Below are 22,942 nucleotides of genomic sequence, written 5' to 3' on the forward strand. Positions count from 1 at the left end.
GTGAATATGTCCATTCCATGCTTTATTCTCTTATGAACATTGCATACTGTGGTAAGAAGGTGTTTTTTGTACTTCTTCAGTTACCTAAGATTTTAATAGTCCTACCAAAGTTAGACTTCTTTAAAAATGGAAAATATTACACATTTTGAAAAATTTTTCTAAATTTGAAGATTGAGGTTTTGGCTTCTGTTTTGACCAAAATTTATTATATGGGCCTAAAATACCTACCTGTGCAATCTTCAATATCATCCTGGATGGTCTCTTTATGCCTACTAAACTGTAAATTTGCCTCTTCCCCATTTTAAAGATAGAGCAACTTAAATGCACATAGTAATCTTTTCATAAAAGCATAATTATGTTTCTTGCTTTTTAAAAAGCAAAACTAATTGTGCATGCACTATTCTATGTGGAAAAGTAATTCACAAATGGATCCCCATGTAAATGCACATTTTCAATAGCCTAGGCCTTTTCTTTTACCTTGAACATTTTATGCAAATGAAATTATTTATCCTATTGCTTTGCATTAGTAGTATCTTTGAGACGTATATAGCCAGTCCTCCTGAGTTTTTGTTTCTCTCATTTATCATTTTTAGTTGTGCAGACGTTTTCTTTTTTTTTTAGTTTTTTCCTTTTGCCCCCTTTTATAGATTCTATGACAAAAATTGTTTTCAATAATAAGTGACTTAGTGTTTCAGAGAAAGAGCAACTGACTTTACCCTTTTGTCACATAAGTGACTGTATAGATACATCATCGGTCTTTACCACAGAACTATTAAGTGTTCTCATATAGTGGACTGATCGGAAAAAATACATTTAACCTGAATTCCACACAGTATATGTAGTATTTTTAGGATGCGGAGTTTGTATCCCATCTTCTTTGGCAGAGAGATGTGTATTTCCTTTATTTGTATTTAATACTCAAGATCTAACATTGAGAATATGCACAATAAAAGTTACAGCATTTTTAAGATCAGTCTCACACAGGCTAACACTGCTAACCTCCTAAGGCCAACAAGAAAGAGAAGCATGCTTAAACGGCCGCTGCAGATTTAATTACAACTTTGGAGGGGTTGGAAACCTTCGGACTCGGCTCAGGCCGTTCCACTCTAGCCATTCAGGCCCTGCCGCCTGTATTGTGTACTCCGCAGTTCCTATTAGACGTCTTCACAGTGAGTGATTCCGCTGGGCTTGCTGACACCCGCTTCATGCATGGCCTGCTGTGCTGGGTGGAATTTTTTTCTGAGCTGTTCTGGAACATTAAAGACATCTTGGCCGTGTCAGTCTATGTACAGTGTGTGTGTGTGTGTGTGTGTGTGTGTGTGTGTGTACGCACACGCACACCCAGTCACACCCTCACACAAACCTTGCTGACTTAATCCTTATTAAATAAATTATTATTCAGTGTGCCTTTACACATATGCAAAACAGAAAAAATCTGAATCATAATGAATTTATAATTTATCACATATACCTGGTTTTAATAATTTAGTTCACTTAACATAAGCAACTTTCCCCGCCTTTTATGGTCTGTGATTCTTGACACTAGGGGGCACTGCTTATCCTCGATTGCATCTTTCTTCAGGAAATGAGTAAAAATACTCAGCTGATTTCTCTGCTCTTTAATTAACAATTGAATTTAGAGAATGCTAGGCTGCTTGATTCTTTGTTATTTTGATTTCATTTCTAATGCTGATATATAATGCTAACAAAGGGGGCGGAGCTATGGGCTCACAAATAAATACAGTATCCACTGCCCCGTCCAGTCACTTTTTTCCCTTTGGAAATGTCATTCTTGGCAAAACCAGAAGGGCGAGTTTGCCCAGCGTTGAGGTTTAGGTGTCCTGCCAGCTGTGCTTCTGCCGCAGGTGTGATGATCAGCCTTAGAAATCAGGGGAGGGAGAGCGCTCATGAGTTAGTGGGGTCCGTGTGGATAAAGGTCAAGAGAAATGTGCACCTTTTTACTTACAGAAATTTCTTTCAGTGATCTTACGTCTAATTTTTAACGTTTACTTTGTTCAAAAGTGACTTGCAGCCTTTTAAAATTACTGAATCGTGTATTTCAGCTAATTAAAAGCGAGTAAAGAGAAGTGGTCGTGCTACACTCCTAAGCATTTGTAGATTAGAGCTGTGGGCTACGAGATGAAAATAAAGTGGCAACTAAACGTTTTCAATTGATATAGCTTGAAGTCTGCTTAAAACATGAAGATTTATTCTGTTCATGTTTCAGAATCTTAGCGTGTATTCTAAGTGCAATTGCTCACAGGTCACACTAAGGCACCACCTGTAATCTCTTAAGGATTTTAATGACACTGTTGTGTTGCACTTAATACATTTAATACATGCTTTTAAAATTAAGCCCCTCCTCCTGCCTCTGTCTTCCACTCTGTCTCCTTCTGTGTGGAAAGCAATCAGTAGGCTATGGAACATAGAAAGTAATCTCACTCTGCTGTCTTAATTAATCATTCATCACAGGACTGGTAAAAGTTTATGTTCTCTTTTGGTTGTATCTTATCTATATGAAAATATACAGTTACGTCACACCACTAGTGCTATTGATTTCTAACATGAGTGATTAGAATAAAGTATTCTTGTGGATTTTCAAGTTTTCTTGGTATATATTTTATATTCTGACCAAAGAATCACAGAACAGATTCCAATATAGTCAAGCCTGGTCTGAATGCCAGTAAAACAGCTGAGTATAAATATGAGCAATTTTAAATAAAATCTGTAGAATTCATTTGCTTTGCAGCACACCAAATTACTTTCCACTGAATGAGTGAGTAGTTTAACAAGAAATTATACTAAATTCTTTAAAAGCAAATAAAACATAATACAGTATCTTAGGTTGATGTTTTTCTTATCTAATTTTCCAAAGTAACTTTTATAGTACATTAAGTCACATTGAAAACTATATTACCATGGACTAGTCTTATATAATTTCTATGAAAAAATATTTTCAAGTATAATAAACAATTCAGGAAAAAATTTGAGTTGTTATCTTCAGTACAGGTATTTTTCTCTTTCTTACTATTTCTGTGTAACGTCATTAGAGCATCAGGCAATTCAAGTTCATTTCTGATCTTTAGTAATAGATCTGTCACTTGCTAAGAATAGGCACCACCTAGTTACACCTTATCAGTTCATACTTGAACTACTGATTAATCAATATGGGGCAGCTTTTGTTATATTCAACATTTTATAATTTGAAATGCTATTTTCCTGGTGCTAACCATCTACAAGCAATCAGATGCCAGTCCATTTATAATAGGTTTTTCTCCTCCTAGCAGGATGTTGCTTTTGGCTATAAAAAGTTAATTTCAGATCCTGATATACTTGCATTAATTTTTGAGACATTGGCTGAGTGTAGTACAGCAAAGAATAACACAAACATCACACCACTGTGCTAGAGCTAATCGTTTATTACCTCCAGCCAGAGAAACAGTGTTCATGTGAGGCCTGCAGTGTGTCTATGGACAAGATGGAAACTGACACAAAAGGTGACGCAGCAGTAACATGATATAAAGGGATACATTTTAATACTTACAGTTCTGGACATCTTGGGAATCTGTTATGATTAGCATAAATTATTATCTTGAATAACAGACCCCATCCTCCCTCCATTCTCTTTGCTTGAGAATGGAAAGCTGATTGTAATGTTATCTTTTCGGAACCATAAGTGTTCTCTAAAAACCATATGACTGAGATGTTCATCAGCTGGGATGTTTGCTGTAATTCACCAATAAATTTGAATAATTTGACATAATTTCTGACAAAGACGAATGTTTCCACAGTCATTTCCATAGCAAGGGAGTGTCTACATGAAGAAACCAGTTTGACTGACTTGACCTGCCAAACGGATCAGAAAAGGAACAAAACAGCAGCCATTCAGTCCACGGAATTAAAGCAGTTTGTGTGTACAAACCACCTTGGTGGCCTGTCAGCCCACAACTTGCATAAAAGTAAATCACTTTGGAATCTGGAGTATGACAGGGAAGCCAAGCAGTAAGACACATCCCTGAGCAGTGACTGGCATGTGGGCTCTCAGAGGGTGCTGTGCAGTACAGACTAAACGGGAGGCATTAGTGCTGTAGAACTTGGAGTTTGGTCCTGGTTTATCCCGTGTCACACTACGAGTGACACCCAGATCACCTTCACCTATTCACTCATCTGTATAAAAAATAATTGGCCCGGATAATTTCGCATGTCCTTGACAATTTTTCATTCTTTTTTGCTTATGTGATCTCACAGGTGTAGCCATGTTCTTATTAATATTTCAGTTGGTTTCAAGAAGCCTTGATGTGACTTAGGAATTCATTTTCACATGAACGAACATAGGAGATAAAGTTGTATTGCATTCACAACTATTAGAATGTAAATGCGAAGGCAGTAGGATCTCATCCACCTACTCCCACAGACGGAATAAAAAGTGGCATCAACGTCAAATTACTGTCTCGAAAATTTAATTCAATTACTGGAAAATTCAGCAATAAGTTTGTTGTCCTTTTTGTTTAAGGAGGAAAGGGTCTAATAGATCATAGTGAGTGCTGATGACTGTGTGGGAAGAGACAGACTTAGGGGAGCCTTGCTTTGCCTGACAACTCAGTGACAGAAAGTAGTACGGTACATTTCCTCATGACACCCACAATAAGGAGTGGCAGGTTGAGTTCTTACGAAAGTGCGCACAGAACCGAAACTGTGGAAGCTCAGCATTTGTCCCTCATCCCTATGCAAATTGTTCTTTTGTAGTGTCTTTTTCTCCACCTCTGTGTGTGTGTGCATGCGTGTCTATCTGTGTGTCTGTGGGTTGCTGGAAGTGGAACCCAGAGTCCTCACACTGAGCTACACCCCTCACTCTTTTATTATTTTTTTATTTTAAAATAGGGTCTCGCCAGGTTGCTCAGTTGCCCAAGCTAGGCTTCAACTTGGAATCCTCTTGCCTCAGCCTTCCAGAGTGCTGGGATTACCGGCATGTATCACCGTGCCCATGCCCGTTCATTTTTGTGCCGTTTACTAAAGCCCTGATCATGATAGATTGTCCCTTCCAGGAGTCACTTAAATCTTTTTCAATCTAGATTTCTTTTGACTTCTCACCAGTGTCATTCATTCATCCTCTCTTCAGACACAGTGGGGTTTTGTTGACACTTAGCCACCATTCTTTCATACATACATGCCTAGAGGAGCAATCTAGAAACTATCTAGCAGTTTACCATGTTCCTTGTATTGTATGTCTTCAGTAAAATTTTCTGAGAGCTCCTCTCTTGTTCACTCATTTCTGCACCATGTCGATTTCATTTGTAACCTCGTTAGGTAAAGCATATGTGTAATTCTGTTTTGTATCTTGCCTTTTATATTATTAACACTCAGTAAAATAGCGTAAGAATTTCAGCCTGCAGTACTGTCATTCTGTCACCTTTCATGCACCGCTTTAAAATTCTGAGAATGTAAATGAAGTAATTAACCTGATATGAAATAGTGACATTTAATTGACTTTCTAAATTAGTGAAGTACTACTGACTTTTTTTTTAACATCTTTGCCATTTATTGGATTTCATATTGGCTAAATTGGCTACTTAACAAAAGGTGTGATGTAACAAAAATCTTGCCTCCTACCCTAATAAATAGTGATGCTTATTAAACATCCTTTAGGGTGCTACCTAAGTGCTATATTTATTTTAGGTTCTTGCTGTATGAATTTTCCAGCCTCATGAAAAGGAGGCAAAATTTAATTACAGGGAAACAAACTCCAAATTGTTGACTCAACTGGTGGAATATGCTCCACAGAAGCACTAGGGAAGAGACACAGGAAAGAAAAGAGAATTTAAAACGTAACCTAAAGAATAATTCCCCTCTACTCGCATGCGTCCGACCTGTCATCAGATATCTAAATGATAGGTTTCAGGGTTCTTCTCTTCCTGTCGGTGCTCTGAAGTGCTAATCCAGTGTTTTCCATTAGGGTAGATATTGATAGAGGACACTTAGCGTGTAGTGACTGCTGCTTATGGCTCACTAGCGTATGAACTCTGCGGCGCTCTTCCACGACATGTAGTGTATGTGCAGTTTTGTATCGAAGTTGCAGATGCAGCCATATTCACAGCAGTAAATAGCTACCTTGAGTCCAGTCCCATCTTTTGTCCCACCCAATGTTCTGTACACTTTTGTGCACTCAGTACAGTCCCTGAAAGTCCTGTCTCAAATAAACACATTTCAAAGCCTTTCTTTCTACAGATTTGTATGGTGATTTCAGAAATATGAGAGGTGCCTTTGTAAGAAAAATACCTACTCCAGGAAACTAGACTGTAGTCTTCTGATGATGGGGAAGGGAATTGGGAGAGGAGTGGGCAGTAAAAGGGATGAAAATAGTCAGAATATGTTTCACACATGTACCAATATTCCACCATGAATCTCATTATTCTGTACTGTTACTTTTTACCAATAAAAAGTAAAAAAATATTGCAATCCGTAAATACATAGATTATTTTCAATTATACTTCAGTAAAGCTGAAAAAAGAAAAAAGGCTCTAATACATAATCCGAATTGTACTTTAAAATCTCAGTGTAAAGAATTATCCTGCATTTCTGGTCAAACTAGTATGCGCTTAAATGGCTCTTCTAAGCAGTTGATTGAATAGAGATTTCTTCCAGCCACAGTCTTCCCTTGAATGTTTAAGCAGGAACAGAAGTTCCAGGTATTTAGCATAAGTTCCTAGGTAGAAGAGCCATCTGGAGATCCTTGTTCAAATATTTTCAAACAATGTAAGAATCCAGTGATTTATACTTATTAAAACGATGGCATGTTCCCACTTAAAAATGAGTGTCAACCTGTTTCAGTGTCTGGCAACTACACTAACCCAAAACTGATTAGCGCATCCTTTTTTAAGAACGTGGACGAGATTTAAACTCAGCTGGTCAGGAGATCGCCCCCTTCCCACCAGGTCAGCCTCATAAACCTGAGCCTCCGTGAGAGAAATGCAATCAAATGAAGATTATCCTGAATTTCTCTTTGCAGCAATTTAGGAATATTTGGTAGGACATAGAGCAAGCAACATCTGGAAAAGAATCAAAGTCTCAAATGTTTGTAGTCACCAAATTTAGAGAGCACAATCTTTATATGCTTTGTATCATAGGGAATAAAGGCTGAGAATCGGAAAGTTAACTAGCCTCTATTACAGTGAGACCTGATGACCTTCCTTTCCCTCTATCAAAACCATCATGTTTGAGTTCATTATGGCAGACACCGGCAGTGATAATTTCATACTCTATTTGAAGTTTGCATTGTTTTCTACCAGTATACCTTGCTACTTCTGACAGATATTTCATGTGTAATTCAAAAAGTCAAATCACACCTCAATGGATTTAAATAATAATTTTTGAAATTTATGATTTCAGCTTTTTCTTGCTTTTATGGGGTCAGTGTTTCTTATTCTTTTAGCTTTGCATTTTTCTCTGCATTATTTTTAGTTGGAGAATAATGAAAAAATTTAGGGGAATAATATGGCATCAGCATATGAAAGATCTAAAAATCTGAGAGCAATCTACTTGGTCTGGTAGGTCATAGTGAGATAATAATCAGAATGTGGTCTTGAGTACACAAGGAAGACACGAGCTCCCATCTTAGACATACTGGAAAGGCAGTTTAGATTTGTGCTGATGTAAGTGAATACTGTGACTTCAGCTGTGGCCTGTGCTGGGCCCTGAGATGCACCACTCAATAAAGGACACTCAGGAAACCACTCAATAAAGTTGTACCATCGATGAAGGACTTCCTACCCCATCTCTTGTCAGGCCCAGCCAGCACCACTGCAGCTATTTTGGGGCCCATCTTCAAAGACAGAACTGTGGAAAATGAAGGGCCAAGGATCTGGGCCTAATTGGGACCAATCTAATGGACCATTCTAGGTCCGTCTTCCCTAGAGCTGTACCAGGGTGGTATTATGCCTGCATCGACCTTCACCTCTCCCCCCATGTACTCCTGCTTCACCCCCTCCCTTGCTCATCTTTTGCCTTCACAGCACTCCTTTATTAAGCAGCCTCCATGCTAACTACAGCCTGATCCCTGAGAAACCCAGCCTGTAGTATAACTCTCTAAACATACTGAACCAGACATCGCTGTGGCTTCCTCGTCCTTACCTCCCCTAATCTAGTCTGTTCCTCTGAGTAGCACTTCTTTTCCTCCAGTAATTTCTGAGCACCTTTATGTGCCAGTCAGTGTGAGGAGAATAGGAATGTGGCGTTGGTAAATGTGGTCCTGCCCTCTTACAACCTGCATTTCAGCAAGTAAGAGAAGTCAAGTCATCGCCAGTGTTGTATTTCAGAAGAGAAACTGTAGGCTGGTGTACGCAAAACATCATACAGTAATGATGCGTCCGTTTCCCTGACCAACTCTGTAAACATGGGAAATTTACTTTCTCTACCTACAGTTGCCTCATCTCCAAGGCAGGAACATAATCTCTTTGCTCCTAGTATACTCAGAAAGGTGTGTTCTAGTTAAGATAATAACCTATATATTAATACTCGTAATGTGAAGGACTATTGTAGCTAAATCCACTTTCTTTTCTAAATTGTACGTTATTCCTAAAGATCAGAAATCATGTCTTCCTCAGCTTTATTATATGTCTATGACCTAGAGCAGCTGATCAATTATAATGCTGCATTTTCTGTTTATAGCAGGCAAGGGTTTGCACTCCTTAAAATACATTGAAAACAGTACAGGTATTGGAACCTATTTTTTTTAATTAAAATACTATGTTATAGAATAGTTTTATAAATTTTAGTAACAATTCAAATTCACCAAACTTCACGGTGGAAATTCATTGTCAAGTTTTGTAAGAGAAATGTATTAAGTAACATTCTCTATATTTTTATTATCAGCTAAATGTCTTCGCAGCAGGACATCTTGTCCTTTTACCTTCCGTTTTCCCACATCAAAAGCAACAGTATGCTCTGAAATTTAAAAGTATTCGTTCTCTTACAGTAGAATGTACATACTTGCCCCCTCCTGAATCTAATGAAATCTTTTGGTACAAGTTTCAAACCGTTGGATGACTGATAATTCTTGAGTCTTTATAAACCTAAGATAAACCAAATTATATACCTGACTTTCTAGAATACACCAGTTAATAAAAGCTCAGAATGGATTTTTTAAATGAGTATTGGGGACATGATTGCTACTTATTTATGTCAGAAATATTTCTTGGTATATAGTACATTTTTAAGGTCCTAATACATTTACTCATTTTTCATGTAAGATTATTTATCTCATTATTTCTATGCCTTAATTGCTAAGACTGCCTTAGGATTTTGAGTTGAAAATGTTTAGTCTTCACTTATGTATTTATAGCAAGTATCTTCTCTTCATATATTCATTGCAGTTTTCAAATGGGTGTTTTATAAGACCTGCATATTTTGGTCATTCTCATTGCATGATAAAACCTTTAATCAAAAAGTCAGCTAGATGATCTCTTATACCATTTTCTGGATGTCTGACACCTTTTATTTTTTCCTACACTTAACTTGTCTCTGACATAAGAACTGCTGGGTCTTTTGATTGGTAGAGTATGTTTTCAACCATCGCCTCTTCACATCTTGTCAAACATTGGTCTTCTCTCTTAACTCCCACTCTGTCAGTCACTCTATGTTTGCTTTGTTTTCTTTTCGTTTCCTTTAAACCTACCTTACACATGCTTTTTTGTTATTGAGGAAGCCTGCACGTGGCAACACGTTCTAGGCAGGAAAGGAAAGGGAAGTTATTACTGCTCTCTTCTGGCCGCTTGCAATAATAAATCATAACTTGCCATTCCCTAACTGGTGGCTGGAGACTTATCTCCATAAATGCATGTGACCCAAGAAGTTTCAGTTTACATACCCTATCCCTTGGTGTCCTGCCTGTGGAGAGCCTTTTCCTTCCTGAAATTAGACAAAGGTTGGAAGAATTGAAGTCCGGGCTTCAAAGCACAGGAAACGAGAATGTTGTCTTATCCTGTTGCTGCAGGGAAGATCCAGCTGGCCTTGTTTACCTAACCAGGGTGTGAGACTGCTGTCCATCTGTGTGGGGCTCTGTACGGCGCTAAGCTTTGCTCTGGAGTTTGGATTTAAGCGCCTTTTAAAATATTTCTTGTTTTTTTTCTGTACATGCTTGCTTTTATAATGATAACTATATTGGTTTGGGGCGTATGCTTAAATTGCTAAGCTTTGAGCAGAATGAACGTTACTAAATTTACTGGTTTTAGGATAACACTTAATTTTTGTGTTATTACTCTCCAAACCAGAACAGTTTTCACAATGAAAGGGGACATTATTAATAATTACACCAGTATAATAAGCACAAACAGGACTGTCCTGAGCAACCCGGAATGTATGTCCACCCTATTTATACAAAATCATTTCTTTTAAAAGCCTTTGAATAAGCCCCATCACTTTACAAAACTGAGTGCTGAGGTGGAGATATGGCCCTCAAAATTGCTAGCCAATCAGCATGAATTCGGATGGCCCTGAGGAGTGCATAGATACCATATCTAAAAGGAAGGATACCTCTTAGCCGTCAGGGATGAATATCAAGGTAAAAATAATAGCTGACATCATTTATTTTTTTACATGCCTTTTCTTATGCCTCAATAACACAGGGAGGTAACTACTACTGTTATTCCCAGTTTGGAAGTTTTATAGTCACTAGCCAAAAACAAGAATCTAAGATTGTCTAATTCTGAAGCCTTCGCTTGCTTTTAACTACAATGCTATACTGCCTTCCTCTGGACATACTTTATATCTCAGTGATTATGTTTTTTGGAGCAGATGCGCTCACTCTGCATAGAAAGCACAGTGGTAAGAGCACAGTCTTTCCCTTAGCCTGGCACTGCTAGCCCATGGCTCTGTGCTTTTCCTCCGCTCTGGTCATTATGAGAGGGCTCACTGGCGGGAGAAGAGAGGAGCTGCTGTGGGACTGCTTCAGCAACTCCGTCTTCATGTTCAAGTGTGTGGTGCTACGACTGGGCTGGTATTCTGATTACAGGCCTTCAAGTAGGTGTGGTAATTGGCTTTTATCTACCCCTGAGCCACACAGTTACAGAAGTGTTGTACCTCACAGCCAAAGGAAAAGAAGTCCTTCATAAATTTTTCCTTTCTGGATCTAGAGTTTTTTAAGAAGAATATTTGTCATTAAATGCCTTGACAAGCTAAGTATTAGTTTGTTTTAATGTGTGGGGATAATGCACTAGGTGGTGTGTATGGAGTAATTCACATTGTATATTTTTTGGAATCACCTATAATAAATGAGTACTATGTTCCAGGTCTTCTGCCAATTCTTTTACATTTTGTTTATTTAATGCTCACAACCCTATGGCTGAAGTACATTTATCATCTTCTGGAACATTCCCATTTTAAAACTGAGGCACAGCAAAGGTTACAATAATTTACTGGAATTATCCTTACCAGAAATGGCAGAGCAGGTATTTGAACCCAGGGAATCTGACTTCCACTACTGTACTTAACTGTGAACACTGCTCACTTGATAGCTTTTATTTTCAAAAAGAGACATAATAGATGCAAGTTAGAGGTGTAAACTACGAGAGCTAAGTGCTATACGGGCCTGAGTTTCCTGCTGGGCAATTTAGTCTTCATATTTCATCTACTAAAGTGTGTATATTTGATTATAAACAGTAGAGGTACAAGCACCTTGAGTGACAGAACTAAGGTTTTAATACTGCAGCAAAGATATTTGGTCTGTGAGTAGCATGCTTTGGGGGGTAGATTTGTTCAAAAGAAAGAGAAATAAGAAGTAGTAGGCTTAGCCAGGTGTGGTGGCGCACAGCTGTAATCCCAGCACTTGGGAGGCTGAGGCAAGAGGATCACTGTGAGTTTGAGGAGAAGCTAGGCTAAAAAGTGAGTTCAAGACCAGCCTGAACTGCATAGTGAAACCCTGTCCGAGAAAGACAAGAAATAACTGCCACACACAGTGGCAGTGCTTTGTCACCTGGGCACGGTTGTAACCTGGTGGGCGTGATAGCACAGAGCAGAGTGATATAATGGAGAATGTGCAGGCATAAATGTACAGTGATAGGAGAGGTTTAGTTAAATATTACAGTTTATCAAACCACATCCTACATGCAAGTAGACGCACTGAGTACAACCATAACCCACATAGTGAACGGTGAGAAGATACCAGCTCTTAATACTATTCCAACCTTTAGAACAACTTCATCTGAAATCTTAACTAAAGGAGCTCTAGAGGGAGCTAATCTATTTATGTACATGTATTTTTTAAAGGCATCTCAAACCTCAGCTGTGCTATTAACTGGAGCGATGACTCATTCATGCTCATACAGTAGTAATGATCCCCAGGTTTATAAGGGGGCAGTAGTGTCAGATCCTAATCTGAAGGAAACATGTATTATTTGATTTTCTTTCAGAAGATTTTTTCCTGTACAAGTAAATCACGTGCTATAACCCTCAAAGTACATATGTGTAACACATGTCATAATGTGAAAAGAAGGTAATGGCTTTTGCTGATGGGAGATTTTAAAACATTTCCCTCAGAAACATATTGTGCATGGATGTAAGCCCACCCTACCCTCAACTCACACTGGTCTCTTTCAGGAGGTCCCCTTGGACTCTAAAATAAAAGAAGTAGTCATCCTGTGTGCCACAGATGCCAGTCCAAAAAATGGAAAAATAAAATTATTTGTTACTTCCTTAGGTTAGGGTACAGCCAACCAGCTTCACAATTGTCTTCTCCATTAAGTTGATGCTGTTGAATTGGGTTAGATTCATAATTCCTGGAGTCTTAAGGCCCTAGATTACAGGTACACCGAGGTCTTCATTGTGTAGCATCCCTGTAACAAGTCCTTGCTTCCTTCCAAGTGAATCCAGACATCTCCCCCGCTTCATTTAAATTAAATCTTAATTTTCACCTACGGGAAGTAAAAGTCTTTGTGTTTTCTCTTGCGGAAGGTGGTTCATGATAGGTAATGTTCTGGAAGAAATGAAATCCAGGGAAGATCTACAACAGCTTTTAAGTACAAAGGAAAAACTGAAGCATTTTTAGGGTGACACGAAGCACTTGGATTTGGTCAGGAATTTATTAAGAAGATAGCAGATCCATCATTTGAGGGCATGGAGAAAACACGATGGAGTAAGTTAGGAGGGGGTCAGGGTCGGTGATTTCTGCAGGAAGCTGGGCAACTCTGAGGATGAGGCACTGCACACACAAGGAGCAAAGGCAGCTGCTGCTGGCTGGCTCCTCCTGCGCTACCCTCTGGTTCCAGACCGTATCTCAATACACAACTTATACTCTGATAAGCTCACCAGGCTGACCACTGTTACTTAATTTTAACTCCTAACTCTGGAAGCACATATAATATATAGGGTTTCCTCTTCTACTTCAACCCCGCCAAAAATGTTAATATCGTGATACATGTTTTGAATCTGTTCAAACTCCTTAATATTTACTGGGTTAGTGAAACTTGTCAGACTAGTAACATGCAGAATAAGGAAGCAAAGAGCGGATTAACTACGTTTCACCTAAGGTGAGAGGACTATGAATAGATCAGTGGATAGAATAACGAAGAGGAATCAAAACTCCTAGGTGAGAGTAGCAAATATTTGTATTAATTCTGACATCATCAAAATAATTAATAGGAATAACTAACTTGTCAGATCATGGAGGTTATTTTTATTAAGACTATATAATTTTAAAGTGCTCCTGTCACTTTTCACTCATAGCTGATTTATATTTTGGCATGGTTTTTATTTCATTAGAATTTCAACATTGCTTCCTGATCTGGATTTGCATCATTTGTTAACCATTTTTTAAATGTGCAAGTTAATGAAATACTTTTATGTAAGCAGGAAATTAAGCAAATGTGTATTTATGATAAGAATGTTATATATTATTGGAAGTAGAATCTCTGTGATACAGATGAAACGTCTATCCACAGTCAAGTCACAGTTGTGTCACTTTGCATTTGTATGACCCCTTAAAATTTTTGCATACCCTTTATTTGAGAATAAGATGGTCATTAATTTGTATTCATTTTGAAGTGTGTTAACTGTCCATTCAAATATACATAAATACTACATATACACACATGTTAATTGTAACTTCACCATTCATAGGCTGTGAAGGCATGGAATTTCAGGAGGTTGATAATTGGGATATGAACTTTTACCACTTATCAAACTGTTACTACCACACTGACTATATTATAAACAAAAATGGAATATCACCTTTCTTTTTGAAAGACTGGTTATAGATGTTAAATTGATCTTAAGTGCAGCCATTCAAAGGGATCACTTACTGGAGGAGCTTCATACTTCACTCAAGAAATACACAGAGAAATGTAGGTCACAGGATCTACTAATATTAGAGGGTAAGGTTCCTTTGAGAATCTCATGAATGTTAAAGTTCCTCTCCCGGAACAGTACTTACAAGCACAGGAGTGGGAAGGAATTTCAAGCATTCACATTCATAGATCCTGACTAAATACTACTATTTCTGTTTTAGATAACCATATAGAGGGATTCTGATGGCATGGTTTTCTCCTTTGCAGATTTGTGGATTTTACGGAATATTACGACTTTTTGTTACAGACTGTAATATTGAATTTCTTTTCTGCCCACCTCCACTTCTTGCTTTACCTATATTTCATCTGAAACAGACAGCTTTTAAACATCCTGATTCAGTCCACACCCACCACTACTGCTCTCCAGCATCTTTCATCAAATTCTTTATTTTATTTTCCAGGGGGGAGGGGGCGGGTTTCCGGTACCGGGAATTGAACTCATAACCTTGCGCTTGCCAGGCAGGTGCTGTGCCGCTGAGCTAAATCCCCAGCCCCCAAATTCTTAATCACAATGGATAGCAGTAAAGAAGGGAAAGGAGACTGTGAACCAGGTGAAAAAAATGCAAAAAGCAGTGGATGTGGACAGAAACAGCAATTGTAGTCAGTTCCGAAACTAGTAAATTAGGCTGCAGTAATGCCAAACAGAGGTTAATAGTCTGAAAAATTAAACTAAGGGCTTCACCAGTTCGCCATTCCACTAATCTTAAACAAATATTTTAAATTCTTTGATGCTGGGTTCATTTGAAAAAAACCATGAAAGTCTTCAGCCATTTGGCCTGAATTTCACCTCCAACAGTAAAATATGAAATTGATTTTTAACTGCAGAGTTGTGTAACAGTGTATTAGGTTATCACATTGCTCTATAATGTGACTTGATATGATTTGGAGGAAAGTTACTCATTATGACATTCACTGTATGAAACGGCAGCCCGGTGGACAGATGCAGGGCGGGGGTCGTCCTCCTCGTCATCCTCATCATCCTCATCGTCATTGTCGTCGTCATTGTTTTGATCGATTAGTCTAACAGCTCTACATTCTTTTTCTGTTTGTACAGTTTTAATCCCCGTGTTTTCTTCTCTTCTTCTCACTCCTCGGCCTACTCATTTATTTCATTTATTTCATTTTACTAGTGGTTCTCAAGATTAATGCCTCAACCATGGTCTTAAATACATCTGCTTATATTAACAACAACCACAATGAAACTTAGCTGAAGTATTTTTTCTTTATTTTCTTGTCTCTTTTTCCTTTTTCTTTTTTTGGTAACAAGAATCGAACTCAGGGCCTTGAACTTACTAGGCAAGCACTGGGCCCACTGAGCTACATCCCCAGCCCTAGCTCAAGTATTTTAAAACGCAGACATTCTTAGACTATCAGAACGGCAAGTTCTTATTTTGTAACTTCAACAGAAATTGTTATAGAGCTCTAAAAGTATTTCTATTTCAAAAATACAAGTAAGTAACAATCCTAATAAAGGATTGTTATCTAGTACTGATTTAAATTTTTAGGCTCTAGTGTCAATAGCAATCCAGTAAAAAAGTAATTCTTGAAATAAAATCCCAAGGTTCCATACTACTTAATAATTACTGCTAAGTGTTGAATTAGAGTATTACTTTATGCTTACCAAAAATATTGGTTTTGAAAAGTAAACATTGTAGCATTATGATGTTGATCACCAACATTGATTTAAAATTTTGATATTATATAAACATAGGGCACAAAGATTTCAGGTGTGGTAATGTGAATTAGATTCAGTAACAGTGAATTAGATTTCCATTAGGTAGTGTTCATTGAGAAGGGATATACATATGCAGGCTTTAAAGAAAATTCATAAAGAGAGGCATTATAATTGAAAATGCCAGCAGGCCTTATTTGGTATCACCAGCAGAGCTTGCAGTGTTCTTCATGTGAGCTTTCATCACCATTCACAATTCTCCCCCTTTTAAAAATGCACTATTACATTTCTGATGGACAATTCATACAAATTAATAGCAAATTGTAGAGAAACTGCTCTTTTTCTTCAGTACAATTTAGAGGGAGAAAGACATTAGATGCAAAGAAAGAAGGCACTAATTTTTATTAAGCTTTCTTATATTTATTGTGCCACATTTTGACCACAAGTATTAGTAGATAAAAACTTTTTTTGATTCTTTTGGTGTAGAAATTTTATTTTTCATTTTCTTTATCAGGCAGACCACTGATGAGTTCAAGCCACTCTTTTTCCTTTCAGAGACCATTTAATTTGATAGACATAACATTCTATAGAAAGAGTTTAAGGGGTAATAGTTTGCTACCATAAAGAAAGCAAGGTAATATTGATATCAGAAAGCAAAGTAATATTGATAGATTTTGAAAGTAAAGGATCTTTGCGGGCGTTTCAAGCTCTGAGAAATTACACGGCCATGGTAAAGAGCAGGCTAGTTAAATTGAAGAAGTCAAAGAAAGGCATCTTTCTTTACAGATATGTAAGCTCCTGGAAATTAGTGGAAGATAGTCCTAAGTAGCTAACAGCGAACCCCGGGTGCTAACTTCTCTGAAGCGCTGAAATAGGAAGTGGGGGAAGGAACTTGTAAAAGAAACCCTTGGGGATTCCCCTGTGATCCCTTTAATCCTTGAATTGTCAAACCACATGGAAAATAATAGAGCTGCCTGGCTGTAAGACTTAAGTGGCATTATCTTTTAAAAGAAAATATTAGGTCTTTTCGTATTGCTGGATAAGAACAGAGTATGTGTGCAAGTATAGAAAAGAGTAACTTTGAGCCAGAGATGCGTATGGCCTTTTCATTTTTCACATAACATTATTATCTATGACTAAGCAGGCTGCATCAAGTAGGGAAAAAACTGCAGCTAATATTTTATATATATATATATATATATATATATATATATACACACACATATATATATATATTTTTTTTTTCAAACAGATGATTCAACGGGAAGCAGATGTAAAAAGTAAGGTAACCGCTGTGGCGTTAACAGACTCTGTTCACAACGTGTGGCATCAAGAAGCTGGCAAAACGATCCGGGAATGGATGAGAGAGGTGAGACTTGGTTTGTTCAGTGCTGAGCCGAATGTCTCTGAGCTTTTATGTCTTGAGGACCACTAACTTTTATCCCCTTTCTCTCCCACGCTCCTTTTCTAGAGGCAGAACATCAAGAATGAATAGGGGGAAAAACTACATATGGTGAAAAGACCAATAGAAAACCCCTCAGGAGAACACACACTTTCTGAGAGCACTCTTTGCCTTCTGGCTTTCTGTAGAGTATTATCATATAACATGGTTTTTGTACAATGTATAGAAAACATGTTAGAAATTTGCCTAAAGACAGATGTGGTGTTACAAGATTATTTCTCATTATTTTATTTTTTCACCAGCTAGGTACCACCAATGCTTAATTATAAGAAAGAAGCTCAGTGTCCACATGGGCTTGTCCTGTTCTTGAAGGCGGTCAGGTTGTGATACTCTTAAATCAAGTGGCTCACTGCCTATAGGGAAGAGGAAGGAAAACACTGGGTGTTAAGCCAGACTCAAGCTAGGAGAACCCCAGGAGCTGGCCATGGTCCAAGTTCAGGCTAAGAAAGCATCTTTTCACACTTCCTAAGGGCTGGGCTACCTGCAAACTCACTGCATCCCTTCCTTTTCCTTCCAAAGTTCCAGTTCATTATTTTTTGTGTACTATTAGTGATATCCAGCTGGAATTCTCTTTTTTATTTACATTTACCTTTCTAATAATATAAACAACTTACCTCAGCTGCCCCACAGTAAATCAACAGTAATCATAATAAATCAATGACCAGTCAGCTGTAGTAATATTTAGCGAAATTATTTACTCACACTTATATGAGTGAACTGATTGACCTTCTGAGATTTCTCTCAGTGTTTCTAAATAGAATACCTGAGTGTGTCTTCATCTAACCTACGGTGAGAGAGGTAAACTCGCCCAGCCCTCACAGCACATGGTAAGGATCAGAGAATTAATACTTGAGAAGAATTTTGGGTAGAAGAATTAGGCTATATAGTGGGGTACCACCAACCTGTGTCGCTATTGTTATTCTCCATTAGAAAATACATTTTATCACACAGATGCCTAAAATGGCTTTATCCAAAATACATTAAGAACTCAAAACAGTTCAATCACAGGAAAACAAATAGCACAATTAAAAATCGATACATATTTTGCATATACTTTATCTGCTTTGTGGGAAACAAGATTGTGGCAAAGATAGGCACTGGAATACTGTCCAACCTTGCAAAAGAAGAAAGCCTGGCATTTGTGATAACATGGATTAACCTGGAGGACATTATATTAAATGAAATAAATCAGGAACAAAAAAATTTTTTTTTAATTTAAATGAAACGGTTTTCTTCCTGTCCTTGTAGTGCTGTGAGCGTACTGGGTGGGGTTTAAATCTGTTCTAGCACACATGTTCTTTCACAGGGAAGCTCATCTCTAATTGCCTTCTCCAAGGAGCTAAACTTTTGCGAGACAGAACTTCATGCGTTCCTTGCCTGCACCTTGTTATGCTGTTTATTTCCCCAAATGAATACAAGACGCCTCCTAGCACTAAGTGGCAAAATTAATAAATGACCCCTTAGTGACTCTTTCCCCTACACATAATCAGTATACAATTTGGTATTTGACTCAAACTAGAAACGTCCCTGTTCGTTCTCATTTAATGGAAAATTCTTCATGCAAATCTCATTCTAGGTGACAAATTTAACAAAATGTATTTAGATGTACCTTTTAAATACAAGGACAGATCAAGAAATATAGTATATGTTTAAAGTTAAAAGTTTTACTGCAGTGGAAGATACATTTCCATTCATTTTTCTCAGAATACTTCCCCCAGCCTCAAACATACTTATCACCTGACCTGGTACCATGTGACTTCAGGCTCTTTCCTGAAGACCTGACTATGAAAGGTAAACATTTTGCATCAATTTAAGATATTGAGGCAGCCAGGACAGCCCAGCTAAACCCATGAACGAGGACTCCAGAGCTGCATCCCAAAGTGGCAAGAACCACGGGATCAGTGAGTTTACAGTGGAGGGCTATTTGGAGCGGCATTAATGGCAATGTGTCTTTTGCTGTAATGCATTTTGCAGAAATGTTGAAATACTCACCTTATTTTTTGATCATACTGCATATATAGCTAAGGCTCGATTAGGTGTTCCTTTCAAAAAATCAGTATGTATTAGTCTGTGCAGTTCTCATCTGACTTACTGAAACAGGGAATAGTTCAATTCATCTTAATTTAAGCAAGGCTGCCGTTTCTTTGCAAGCATAGCTCTTATAAAATTTATAAACTTTTAGACGTGCCCTACTTCTTGGAAAGTTCTTTCAGTTCTTCCCGTTATGCCTTAGGGAAGAAGTATGAAGAATTTGTGTTCTGACCTATCAAAATGAAACTCCAGCTAAATTATCTCCCTAGTTGTTAAAGTCTTAAGCAAGTAATTCAATCTCTTGGAGATTCAGATTTCTCAAAAATATAGAACACCTACCTGGGAAACACAAGGAGAAAACAACTTGTGTGAGGAAACGGCACTGTTGTTGGCACTTTACAGAAGTGCAGCAAATTACAGATCTTTCTGTTGTGACTTCTATGCCCAAATAAGATAAAGCATGTGAACTATATCCTTTTGTTTTCTTGATTTGACTATTCAGATTATCTCCCAAAAGGGAAGCAGAGTAACATGTTGGGAGAATTCAGAACAAGCACTTAGGCAAATTGAGTTTTGATTCAGCTAGTCACTCACTAGGTAAATCAGTACGTAAGGACCTGGTGTATACTGGCTACTAAGACTCATCATTTTAGATAAGCCAATCCATCTTTTCAGGCCTGTTTCATAATTATGAATGAGAGCTAATAACTCCTATCGCTACTTTTGAACTGTTACGAGAATCAAAGGTGATGATCAAAAAGAAAACCCCCTGAAAAGCAAATGGTAGTGCCTAAAGAAATGAGATATATTATTACAGAAAACACTATACAATCTTAGAGAGAAAAATTATTAGATCATTCTTGGTAGAGCTTTGAAATTATCCCTGCTGAGACCTCTTCTCCAAAACAAGAACAAAAGCGAAGGGATCAAACCTGAGACATGCGTCCTAGTCTGACTCGCCTCGGTGGGTGACCCCTCGCAGAGGAGATTTTCGTGCTTTAGCAAGACCAGAGGCAGTGTTTGCCGACACTCAGGACAAAACTCGCCTCTTCTTCCTCCTTTCTCAGTGCCTTTCCACTCTGTAAGGCACTTCAGAATCGGGAAGAGCCGGCAAGCCTGGGCTCCCGTCAGTGGAATGGGCTGTGGTCTTGGGTGTGGGTGCTGAGAGCCGAGTGTGATGAGGCAAACTGCCGCAGCAGCCCCTACCTGCCCGCCTCCAACTCTAGCTGCATTTGGGACCAGCAGACAGACTGATATTGTGCAGCTACCCGCCCCAGAGAAGCGCTCTAGCCAACCTGGAACACTGGCCACACAAATACTGTGAAGAGGCTGCTAACACGTGGAGGCCTTGGTGCTTGTGTCGTCTTGAAGACTGGCTTTAATATTTCACCAGAAACTGCTGTGAACTTTGGAAGTGCCACCGTGGTGAGAACCGCCTAGTTATTCTTAATACTGTCCTAAAAAGCAGTAAAGTAGTTTTTTGACTGGGCGTGGTGGCGCCCAGTTACCTGGCACTCAGGAGGCTGAGGCAGGAGGAGCACTATGAGGCCACCCTGGGCTACAGAGTGAACTCAAGACCAGCCTGAACTACACAGCAAGACTGTCTTAAAAAATAGTTTTTTATTTTGCATGTATGCTTAATGTGGTAGTCATTTCACAGTATTCATTTACTATAAAAAGCTCTTATTTTAAACTTATCAATTTAACATACACTACAAAGGTTAAGAAATATATCCTTGTATCATATAATTTTTACATAACAGTTCCTTTTAAAAGAAGATCAAAGAGGGCTGCTTTGATAATTAAGTAAAACTCCCAGCTAAAGTACAGAAGCTATGCTGGGCTCTTGAGGAGAGGTAGAAAGTGACCAAAGGTGTCTCCTCAGAGGAACTTCTCACATCGCTTCCACCTCTCTCTGCTCTGAGGGCAAAAGTTATTTGCTGACATCCCTGTGGCTTCTGAAAGCCTCCAGCCAAGCTGGATCCGCAGGCTCCATAGCCGTCTTGGACCCTTTTGTATGGCCCTTGAGCTCTCAGTGTAGGCCCAGCCTGGGGAATCACACTTCAGCTCCTCCGAAGACACAGCGTCTTTCATATTAGACATCAACCTTTAGGCACTGGTTATTTACAACTCAGACAGCTACAAGAGAAAATGAGTAAAATCCAAAGATGGTGAACATATTTTTCATGTGCTTATTGGCCATTTGTACTTCTTTTGAGAAGTGTCTATTCATTAAACACACAAAAAACTAAATGCTCCTGAGGAATGAGGGACAAAGGAACCCTCCTAAATTGTTGGTGGGAATGTGAACTAGTACAACCACTATGTAAATTAGTATGGAGAGTTCTCAAAAAACTAAAACCAGCAATTTCATTCAAGCAATTATTATATCTTTCCTGGTTATATTACTGAATGTGTTAAAAACATCATACTGTAGTGATAAATACATATCCATGTTTACAGCAGCAAAATTGATAACAGCAAAGCTGTGGAAACACCATAAACATCCATCAACAGACTGATGGGTAAGAAAATGTGGCATATATGGTATACACCATGGAATATTATTCAGACATAAAGAGGAATGAAATCATGCCATATGCAGGAAAAATGGATGAATTGTTTTTATTTTATGGAAAGAGGTAAAACAAAATTTCATAACAAGATAATAGGTGAATAACAATAGTTAATATATTGTATATTATTATCTTTAAACTAGTTACTCATAAAAATTCTCCAATATTGATATAAGCACAAACCTTCCTTTTCTATGAGGTAAAAGACACTAATAGTATAACTAACTTGCATTTTCTCTCTCTTCCTTTCCTTCCTTTCCCCTTGCCCCATCCTAATTCCTTTTTTTCCTTTTTAACAGTTTCTCCCCATTTCACAACATCTATTGTACATTTTAGACCTTATTTACTCTTTCAGTTTCTCACACCAGGGAGACAGTGCGATGTTTACACATGCGGGTCTGATTTATTTCACTAGTGAGTATGGTCTCAGGTTGCACCCAGAAACGGATGACTCTTGAGACCATAATGTTAAGTGAAATTAGACACTGAAAATGGGATAATGTGTGGTTTCTATCACATGAGAAACCCAAACTATAAAGGAGAGATGATCGGAAACAGGGAGGCAGACTTTTTAAAGGTGGGAAGGGGATCGGGAGGGTGGAGAGGGGAGGGTGGGAAGAGGGAAAGGGATCAAAACAGTGAAGATGCGCTATATACACATACCGGGGCCCTAGAACAGATATACCCACTCTGTATCGCAAACATTTAAAAAAAGCCTAGATTCGACCAGCACTGCAAACGTCTCCAAAGTCCTTGCACAGGAAGAGCTACTATCTACTTTCCTAAACATAATACACTAATATAATACACTGAATTCTAGTACTATCATAACAACTTTATTTCCATTCTACTTCAAGCTGTTTGTTAT

At 38.2% G+C, this 22,942-nt stretch overlaps 1 protein-coding gene across 11 annotated transcripts in view; it reads left to right on the plus strand.

Annotated features, from left to right (window-relative positions):
- Positions 1–22,942, plus strand: part of Fam172a (family with sequence similarity 172, member A) — a 410,259-nt gene that overhangs the window by 235,994 nt on the left and 151,323 nt on the right. For all 11 annotated transcript variants that reach the window (XM_013512947.1, XM_005382264.2, XM_013512945.1 and 8 more), the window contains one exon: positions 17,258–17,374. In XM_013512947.1, coding sequence (XP_013368401.1) covers positions 17,258–17,374 — 117 coding nt within the window. The remainder of the gene's footprint in view (positions 1–17,257; positions 17,375–22,942) is intronic.

The sequence above is a fragment of the Chinchilla lanigera genome, unplaced genomic scaffold (assembly GCF_000276665.1).
Source record: "Chinchilla lanigera isolate Chin_1 unplaced genomic scaffold, ChiLan1.0 scaffold00017, whole genome shotgun sequence".
In the NCBI taxonomy this organism is placed as follows: domain Eukaryota; kingdom Metazoa; phylum Chordata; class Mammalia; order Rodentia; family Chinchillidae; genus Chinchilla; species Chinchilla lanigera.